The 10451-nt window shown below is 45.7% G+C and overlaps 1 protein-coding gene across 2 annotated transcripts in view; it reads left to right on the forward strand.

Annotated features, from left to right (window-relative positions):
- Positions 1–8974, forward strand: part of CMYA5 (cardiomyopathy associated 5) — a 105299-nt gene extending 96325 nt beyond the window's left edge. For both annotated transcript variants that reach the window (XR_003792767.1, XM_029217891.1), the window contains 3 exons: positions 630–729; positions 2822–2995; positions 8130–8974. Coding sequence is in view for 1 of the 2 variants with exons in the window: in XM_029217891.1 (XP_029073724.1) it covers positions 630–729; positions 2822–2995; positions 8130–8376 (521 nt within the window). In the remaining variant the exon portion in view is untranslated. The remainder of the gene's footprint in view (positions 1–629; positions 730–2821; positions 2996–8129) is intronic.
- The last annotated feature ends 1477 nt before the right edge of the window (positions 8975–10451 follow it).

Here is a 10451-nt window from a genome sequence, read left to right on the forward strand (position 1 = left end):
AGTGATCATTTTATTATCTTATGCTAGACCCAAAGATGGCAAGATTGAGGGTGGCACGTTACGTGATTTGCTTAACCAGCAAAAACTTGTGCACGCACCTTGGGTGTGATGTGGTTAGGGCCAGCCTGATGTTTATAAAGAGAGGGCATGAGGGCTGTCTGTCCAGAAATGTGTTCCCTGCAGTCCCAAATGGTGCCTGTACTGTCCACTGTTAGAACCACTCCTGGAGGTTACATAGACCATGGCATCTTCAAACTTTAATGTGCACGTGAATCTCCCAAGGAGCTTGTTAAAATACCGATTGTGGTTCAGGAGGTCTGGGGCAGGCCCAAGATTCTGCATTTCTAACTAGTTTCCAGGTGAGGTAGGTAGGTGCTGCTGGTGCAGGGAGCATACTTTGCCTAATAGAGTGAGCGCTAGTACAGGAGAAGCACACCGGGTGAGGTGACCAGCCACTGATGTTCACTAGTCCTTACCACGGATGCAATTTTGCTGTGGATCTGAAAACACTGAGCAGAGGATTTTGATGTTAGAAGCAAGGGAGACTATGATCTGAAATGCGGGGCTTGGCCCAGGGATAGCGCTCGACACTGCAGTAATGTTATAATCCTATTTTCTAACTACAATAGGAACGAGATTTCTCCTGCTGAGGGAAACGGCTCATCCCGCTCTGCAGATTTCCTTAGATGGAACAGAGATCAGCTTCGCTGAGAGGAGACGGCTGACAGAGTAAGTAGAAGAAGAAAGCACGAGATGCCTCTGCAGGAGAGTCTTCTGAGGGTGTCACCTCAGTGTGGCCTCACCTGAGCACATTCTTGGTTTAGTGCACATGCCTGGTATGTGTGACATGGAGCATAAATTGGTACGCACACATACAGTTCAGTTATGGTTCGTTACTAGGGGGAAAGTGACAGAGATCATTCAAACTTGGAGCAAGTGTCAATATTTTTATTGGAAATATAAGCACAGATGGTTTTGTTTAACACATAGGCTGTTCTAAGGCATTATCTCTGGTTCAATGAAAAAAGAGCCTGGGTTAATTCTTCTATTATTTCAACAGCAAACCAGATTTTGAATCTATCCACTTGAAAAGGAATAGAGAAGAATGACATTTTGTTGAGTTTCTGGTTCTGGCCACATGCAGGACTTTCAGGATCTTGCCCTCCCCCCCACCACCACCACATCCCCCAGAAGCTCCCATAAAAGGAAGCAGCAAAGTAAAGAAATCCAAAAGCTGAGGGCACGGTGGGGAGATTGCTCTGCAATTTGCCTGCACTCTCTCGTGGTTATTTTGAGGGTCAAAATGGTCAAATGGGAGAAAGTACGTGAAAAGCATGTGAAACACACTGCTGTTGGCACTGATGCGCCCAAGGTGCTCTCACAGTATAGCCCTGAGCCCACCAACGGCGACTTGTGCTGTTTTCCTCTCAGTCTGCTATTCATCTGTCTGTGGCTCAGCTCAGGTGTTACCTGCTCCTGGAAATGACCAAGCCTTTTCTGGGCCCTGGCACCCTTGATCTTATCCGCAAAAAGGTCTGAGCACTTGTGGAGTCATTGGTCAGATGCTCTATTTTGACTAGTCCTCAAGCAACAGCCTCGTCTTCCGCATCTTTAATCTCCGGAATCTAGCCTGGGGCCCAGAACACTGGAGATGCTAAGCATGTACAAATGAGCGAATTCAGGGGAAAAAAAGATTTAAGAAATAGATTGGGCTTTTCTGTCTCTTTTGGATTTCTCAAAAAAATCAAAGAGAAAAGAAATAGATTGGAGGTTGGTAAGAGTTCATAGATAATAACTAATGTATTTGATAGAATTTTACTTATTTATTATTAACCTGAAAATTAACTCATAAATATCAGGTAGCTGGGCTTTGCTCCAGAGAGCAAGGGCCCATCAGTAGCCCCCTCTCTGAAATGAGGTTGTTGTTGAAATTAGGTTGAAAATGAAGTACATTCCTTTGCATTAATCACTTTCTCATCTGTTAAAGGGGAGGGGGAGAGGGTGCTGACTGAATATTAATACTGCTTAAATTAAAAATGCTTCCTTGCTGTCTCAGCCATTTCAAAGCAAAATTGAGCAATTCATGCAAACAAGGTCACCCATCCGCAGTGGAAAGTGCTTTGGTTCACTTCACCTGGTCTGTTACAAAAATAGCTGAGGTGAGACAAAAAGAGACCTTTCGACAACCTCTCAGGTGTACCTGCTACCATCTAAAGAGGCCAGAGTCCCAAAGACTGTTGACCATAAGCCTCTGAGGAGCACAAGCATTACACCTGGTTCATCCAGGTGGAACTCCGCTCTGCTCTGGCCTCCCCAGACAGCTTGCTCTTCAGGAGCAGCACCCTTTTCAGTCTCTGTGCCCAGGAAAGTCAGCAGACACTGGAACCCATTGTGAGAGAAGGTTTTAGAGACTCCTTTTTGTGTATGTGCAAGTTTTGGAAGAAAACTTTGCAAGTCATGCTTTCTTGGAATTCTCCACCTGCCTCCCTTATATTTCCTCATTCTCTTTGAAAGCAGAGATTGTGCCATTTCTTTTTATCCTGCCATTATTCTAATTTCCTGGTTCCCAGTCCCTCCAAGAGATGCTATGTGTAATACATGTGTGTTGAGTGTGGCAGTAGAAATATGTTAAATGCATGTTGAGGGTTTGGGGAATTCTGTGGCCATCAGGTCACGGTCGGGGGCACAATGAACAATGAATGTCTTTAGTCAAACTCCAGCAGTTTCCGAGGATAGAATCCTGCTTAAACTGTGTACACATTTATGAATGTTGGTGTTTATGAGATAAAGCCTGGCAATTCCTGATCAACTTTGCCTGCAGAATCCCATCAGTGCTGGGTGAGGAGCTCCCTGCCTGTGGCCAGCACTACTGGGAAACCACTGTCACAGACTGCCCAGCGTACCGACTGGGCATCTGCTCCAGCTCGGCGGTGCAGGCTGGTGCCCTGGGACAAGGAGAGACCGCGTGGTACATGCACTGCTCTGAGCCGCAGAGGTAAGCCGGAGCCTGCCCCTCCCCACTTAATCAGTGTCATGCGTTGATGTCTAGGCAGAGGGCTCTGAGGGACCTAATAAATAACCTCTCACTTCCCTGCCCAAGTTCTGAGTCAGCTGAGAAAGAAAACAGAAGACTCAAGTATTTGGAGATTCAACTACTACTCTGATTACTGAGGAAGCCGGTTTTAGAGAATGTGGTTCATATGTGAAAGCAAGAGTGTTTCTTATATCGAACCCTATTAATAGACAGACTTGTACCCACGCAGAGCCTTGGCCAGGGCAGCTTCCCATCCTGTGGGGCAGAGTAGGTTCCTGGAGAAGCATGTGCATCTCCTCAGGAAACTCGTCAGGAAGAGTTAGGGAAACACATGCATGGCCAGTTTTTCCTTCAAAGCTCACCCCAGGGTGGGGAGAGACCACAAGGGTAAGGCCGAAAGGGCTCCCTCCACAGAGGAGTCAACAGGACTGAGGAAGAAGTAGGTCCCCAGTACCATCCCCCTACCCCACCACCGTTGGTCTATATTAAGGGTTGGCAAACTATAGCCCAACAGGCCAAATATGACCCGCTGCTTTTTTTGTAAATGCAGTTTTATTGGAACACAGTCAAGCTCATTTGTTTACGTATTGCCTATGGCTGCCTTTGTGCTACAATGGCAGAGTTGACTAGTTGTAATAGAGATTGAATGGCCCCAAAGCCTAAGATATTTACTATCTGGCCCTTTACAGACAAAGCTGACTAACCTCTGGTCTATATTATTAGTGTTACCGACCTGGGTTCTTGGACTCTTTAATCAATAGAAATTGATAAGAGGCCAGACGAGTAATGCAGGCAAGGCTTTATTGGGACTCCTGCCTCAGCAGGAGAGAGCGAGAACAAGTAATAGGTACCCACGCTCGCTCCGTGAGGGGGAGTGAGCTGGTCCGTTATATGGGCTGAGGGTAGGGGAGGATTGCTGGGTCAGGCGGGAGGCGTGGCTTAGGTGGTCCACCCACCCCCTTGGCGGTGCTGCGGACACGGATCATGCGCAGTACCCTGCTTTTGCTCCCAGCACCTCAGAAGTGGCAGTTGGGTTTTGGCCTTTTTGTATCTTGTTGTTCATACTTTGCCCCAACTGGACATGCATGCAGTTATTTTTAGTCCTTTATAGTTTCTTTGTATTTTGTTGCTCAAGAAGACATTTGTCTAGGTGCAAGTGCTGCAGCAAAGGGTCCCAGGTCCCAGCCTGTCTCATTAGTATTGTTTAATCGCTTGATGTGAAAAAGCTAACCTGCGTTAGATAAGGCGAGCGTGTTATGAACTGAATATGTGCACAAGATAGTCTAATAAAAGAGCATGAGACTGGAGCCAGGAACCTGATTTTAGTCCTGGCTCCATTCTCGACTAGCCTCATATTGACTACTCACCAGAAGTTGGTTAATCTAATGAGCATATCTGATGTGCCTCATCTGTCTTGTCAGGGGACAGTGATGCCTGGTCTGCTACATTTTGGGGTTGTGAGGATCACATGAAGTCAGGTACAAGGAAGAGCTTTGAAATCATAAAGAATCAAATGTGAAGAATTATTCAAATGTAATGCTTAAAAAGGAAGCAGTGCTCGCAAGTTCCCAGAAAAAGGCCCACAGATTGGGATTTTGCATATTTCTGGCTGCACATCTCTCCCTGCATCCTACTTGACAGAGTTTGATTCTCTGACATGGTTCATAAGGACACCATCTCCAAGAGCTATTTAAAGTCACATTCCATCAAGGCAGAGCCATGATGATTAATTGATATTCAGCCTCCTCCTAGAGCTGAAAGATCATTCAAACCCAGAGTTTATAATCGGTAGACTTAGAGCCGGAACTAGGTATTGATTTCATGAAAATTTCCTTAGACACTTGAACCCTTAAAAACCCAAACCAAAGACGAGAGTCCAATACAGAGTTCTAGACTCTAGAAAACAGAACTGTTAATTTCATTCAGCAGGTTCAACAACTTTGGTCTTTGGCTCTTGTGGGCCCAGGGTAGGTTCTGTAGATTTTGGGAGGAGTGTGCTGTGTGTGGTCACAGCACAGAGAGGTCAGGTCTTAAATGCCTCATTTCATGTTCCAAATTAGAGCACCCTGGCCTTCAGGTTACTGAGAGTACTGCTATAGCAGACCCTCCTGTGTTTTTCCATTTTTCTCGCTTCATGATTTAAACCAAGCGGTATTACTCTTTTTTTTTTTTTTTTTTTTTTTTTTTGTGGTACGCGGGCCTCTCACTGTTGTGGCCTCGGCCGTTGTGGAGCACAGGCTCCGGACGCACAGGCTCAGCGGCCATGGCTCACGGGCCCAGCTGCTCCGCAGCATGTGGGAGCTTCCCGGACCGGGGCACGAACCCATGTCCCCTGCATCAGCAGGCAGACTCCCAACCACTGCGCCACCAGGGAAGCCCCAAGCGGTATTACTCTTGATTCTACTTGCATCAGGCTTTAAGATGTCACAACTGGATAGGAGAAATGAAGAGAGTCTAAGGAGAAAGAATCAACGGTATTTCATCCTGTCTGTTCCTAACTTACTTCTCTAGTTCAAGGCTTTGTTTCCTTTACTCGCTTCATCCACAGCCAACATGCCTGTGTTCTTCTTCCAGTCTCCACCCACTCCAAGCCATTCTATGTGTCACAGCTGACAGATATTTCTCAAACATCATTTGCATCACGTCCCTTCCTTTTCTGCTCAAAAATCTACAAACATCTACAGTGGTGTCGACACTCAGGTGGGACCACAGTGAAGGGGGAAGCCAGGAAGAATGTGACCAGGCTGGAGTATGAGGAGGCCTGAGGGGAGTGGCCACGAGGGTGGAGAGGAGTCTGGCTGGGCTCATTCTGGGCCATCAGTGAGATTCACAAGGGTGGTCCACCCAGGTGGGAAACCTCGCCAAGGTAGTTCCAGGGTCATGCAGGTGTCAAGAATCAGGCTTCTGGATGACCTTTGTTTGAACAGGGACCAGCAGTCCAAAGGATAGAGAGGGAGTCAGGCCACGGCAGATAGGCTTGGTTTCAGGCCGGAGTGCAGGTTGGAGAAGGAAGTGATGTGCTCAGTAGGAAATGGAGGCAGAAACAAGACAGGGCGAATTCCAGGCCCTGTAGAACTGGTGGGTCCAAGGCTTCAAGGAATGTCTTTCCCTCCTTGACCTCCATGGTAGCGATTAGCTCAGGGACTGACCGGGGCTGGGCCTGTGGGCACCGGGGACCTTCTAAGCAGGGTAGGGAAATGGCTTATATGGGTATTCAGAACCCTCTAGACCAGTGCTGCGCAATCACACATTCTGCAAAAATAGAAAAATGGTGTCATATGTGGCTCTTGAGAACTTGAAATGTGGTTAATAGGATTGACGAACTGAATTTTGAATTTTACTTAATTTTACTTAATTTTAATTTAAGTGGCCACATGTGCCTGGTGGCCACTATATTGGACAGGGCAGGTCTAGAGCCTGGCCTCTGACCTACCTATCCGGGTAATATCCTTAAAGTCATTCACATGTCCCCTCCTAACCCATCAATCAGATGGTGATGTTCTCCATGACATACAGGTTTATTCTGCCACCTCATCACTGCTTCTGCTGCCCCGATGGCTTGGATCGCCTTCTCCCTTTTTTCCCCATCCGGTTCTGACCATTCTTCTTTGGCTGAATGTGAGCCCATCTGCTCCCCAAGCCCCTTCTGTAAGAGCCCCAGGCTGTTCTCCATCTGTTCTCCAAGGATGAAGTTGGGCAGCCCACTGCTGTTGTCCATCATTGCCACCTGCAGCCTCTGTGTGCTTTACAGGTTCTAAAACTTCATAATGTTCTGCCATATTTCACATTAGCAAGGCACTGAAGAGGTCCTTTATCATTGTGGAAGTCTCGCTTACCTTCCATCCCCGTGAACCTCTGCCCTTTCACGTGAGCTTCGTTCAGCGAGGAAATTGCTAACTTGCCATTTCCTAAATATTCCTGCACTCAAGCTTCTGGGCCTTTAAGAGAGATGTCACAGGTCTTCAAGGTCCTTGTCCTTCTCAGCCACACCAGAGTCACCCAGTTTCTCCGGCCCCAGTCTTCCCATTGTCACTCCCACCCTCAGACCTATCATATCCACAGATCTGTCCCTCATCTCTTTTCTTCTCTTCCATCTCTCAATTCTTCTCTTCTTCTGTTTTCAGGGCTCCACCCTCTGTTTCTAAGATTGCCAGGAGAAAACTCCCACCTTGTGTTACTTTTTTGCATAGAGCAATTTAACTTCTTCTGTTCAGCAATTTCTCCTTGCCAGCCTGGCTTTGAACCTTTCCTTTCACAACTAAACCAGGTCCATTAAACGTGTAAGGAAACGCTTTACCAATCTGTGCTCTAAACTGGAGTCTCGCTCAGCCCCAGCCCATGTTTAAGTCATCAACAATTTTCATTCCTGCTCAGTAGAGTGTGGGGTCCCTGGGGGCAAGGACAGTATGCTATGGTCTGCATATCCCCCAGAGGTGCAGAGGTCTAGCAAAGTACAGGACACACAGATATGCCCAATGACTACATGTTGAACTGAATTTGTTTGAATTGAAGAAAGAAATCAAAGGCTCCCCCTCTTGGCTGTAAGGGTGAGAAGATGAAAAGGAAAGTTGATTTGGGGCAGTGGGAGTGTACAAAAGATGAAGTTGGGCAAAAATAATGAAATATTTCTTAAACTTCATAAAGGTCCTTATGTAAGTTACTTACAAAATTTTTAAATGGTAAAATTAATACACTTTATGGAAGGCAAGCCCGCGGTACTTTTTAAAGTACATGGCAGCCTCAAAGGAGTTTTATTCAAAAGAATGACACACCATGAATGCAGTAGTTAAAACACGTGGGCAGCTGGGAAAGAATTAAAATGTTGAGAAAAATCACAAGGGAGGCATATGTTGGTTATTCTGGGACTGCCTCCTAATGTAGAAGGAGCAAAATTATTAAAAATACTCGTCTGTTGGGAAGAGCTATGCATTTTAGCATCTAGGAGGGATCTGGTTAAAGTATTTGGGACAATGTTATTGCAACTCATTGTGAATTGAGGTGAACAACTGCACAATCGGTGATCTCCAAGTGATTTTCTTTATCATGGTCCTTCAAGATTTCCAAAGTTTTCAATTCCCATTCCATTCCATTTCAGATACACATTTTTCTACAGTGGCATTGTGAGCGATATCCACGTGACGGAGCGTCCCTCCAGAGTGGGCATCCTACTGGACTACACCGCCCAAAGGCTCCTGTTTATAAACTCTGAGACCGGACAGTTGCTCTTCATCATCAGGCACAGGTTTAATGAGGGCGTCCACCCTGCCTTTGCTCTGGAGAAACCCGGAAAATGCACTTTGCACCTGGGAATAGAGCCCCCAGATTCTGCAAGGCACAAGTGATCATTGGCTTTTAGAGTTTGCAAGAACAAAATTCAAATTTGGGGGGTCCGTTGTTCTTTCCTGTGGGTGCTAGACATCATTCAAAACGTCTTCTGCACATTAGCACTAGTAATAGCTCCATGAACAGGGATCAGCACGCGAGCAAAACCACCAAGAAAACTGTGACTTTCCAGAGCGTCACGTGAGTAAAAAGGATGGAAAAAGCAATCTCCGCCTTTTGGTTTATATACGTTTGAGTTCTTCCCTAAGTTAAAAGGATTGATATCTGACTTGGATATCAAAATAGTGAAATGGACTCCCACCTGTTTCACTGGTAAAAGAAACCCTCAGATAGACAGGTCTGAGTGAAGGGAGGGTTGTGCTGGTGACACACCTCCTCCAACAAGAAACACTGGCCTTTTCCACAAGAAAAATGTCATCTCACTTCACTAAAGGATGTGGAGTCCGAATCAGCAGAGAAAGTGTTTTAACCATTTAACGAACTCTTTTGTAATCATTATATACTGTAGAACACGAGTCTCTTTTCCCTGTAATTTTAAATGTAGAAAAGTGCTAGATATTAGAAATTTCCATTTTGTTAAATAAATGTTTAGAGTCTGTAAAACAAAACGTGTTATGTGAACTTACTGCATGTGACGTGAGTCTGGCATCTCTGGACGGGACAAACTGTGAATAAAGAGCCATCACACTGCAGTGGGTTGTGCTACGGCTCATTTTCATGTGAGAATTTTACACATATATGTTTTAAAATCGAAACATTTTCAGCCTATAGTTACAGACAACTACCAGAAACTGAGAATCTCTTTTTGCTAAAAATAAAATGGTGGGTCATTTTTAGATATTGTATTGAAATCTCTCAAAATCTTCCTAAAATATGTGTGCAGAGTTGATAAATCTAGAATGCATGTGGAGATGACTGCTCTTGTTCTCCAGAGTATAAATACTTTGATCATACTTACAGATTTTTTTTTTAACATTACCAATTCAGTTGTTTTCTTATGTCGAGAGACAATGTCCCACTTTTGGCATATATCCTAAAGTCCATTGTTTAATAGCTAGCATGCCCAAATTGGATCTGTAACTGCATTAACAGAGCGCCTTCAAAGCCTTCATCATCCTGCTTTGAAATTGGAGCAGCTGCTGGGAAGAAGGGTACTTCGTGAAACAGGAGGAATAACTTGTTGCTTTATGGGAAACACCGTCTTCAGTTTTTTCAAGCCTTAAAAGTGTTAATGAGGCTCTGACTGGTCAGCACCCCACGGTCATTGTTACGTTTTTTGGTGGGAATGTAGTGTGATTCAAAACAATAACAGCAGTAGCAGCAACCACGTGGAATTTAGAATTTGACTCAGTTGGGGTTCCTCCAAAAGTAGATCTCGAGGTAAAGATTTAGCGTGGGTTCTTTACATAGGAGGTATCCGAGGAAGCACGTGTGAGGAAGTGGGGAAAGTGAGACAGGAAGGGGCAAGAGCGGATGAAGGACATGTTTTATGGGTGGGTTATTAACACTGTGAACACCTGGGGCTCCCATGCTGGGGGCACCCCCAGAAACCACTCAGAACATGCCAGAGGCTGAAATGTAAGTGCTTCTCTCCAACCCCAGTTGGTTGAGCATTGCCCCAGGGGACCCTAGGGGACATTAAACTCCCTTTCCCTACCTTTCCAGGTTGTGTTCCTTGCAAGCTCCTGTGGTCACAAGAAAACCCTCAAAGGGTACAAGAAACATAGGTGCCTGACACAGTTGACAGTGGGCTGACAACCCTCTAATACAGCTGCTGGTGCACTCAGGTGAGCTGGGGCGAATGGGACAGGACACGAGCAACGCCCACCATCAAGTTGGAAGCAGCTCTGGTATCGAGGAGGAAGCCGTGTAGTAATGGGAAGAACTAGGTTCAAATCGTGATACAGTCCTTACAGGTCAGCGCGTTACGCAACTCAGATGCTTTAGTGATGCCTTTTTCTCAGGATAATTGCAAACATGAGATTAAAGAAGCATGTGAAATGGCACAGCATTTTTAGCTTATAAAACTTTCTGACAGGGGATGCTGGAGACCCTCTGTGGCCAACCCTCCACT

This window comes from Monodon monoceros, unplaced genomic scaffold (assembly GCF_005190385.1).
Source record: "Monodon monoceros isolate NGI ecotype Baffin Bay Population unplaced genomic scaffold, NGI_Narwhal_1 Super_Scaffold_12, whole genome shotgun sequence".
NCBI classification, from domain to species: Eukaryota; Metazoa; Chordata; class Mammalia; order Artiodactyla; family Monodontidae; genus Monodon; species Monodon monoceros.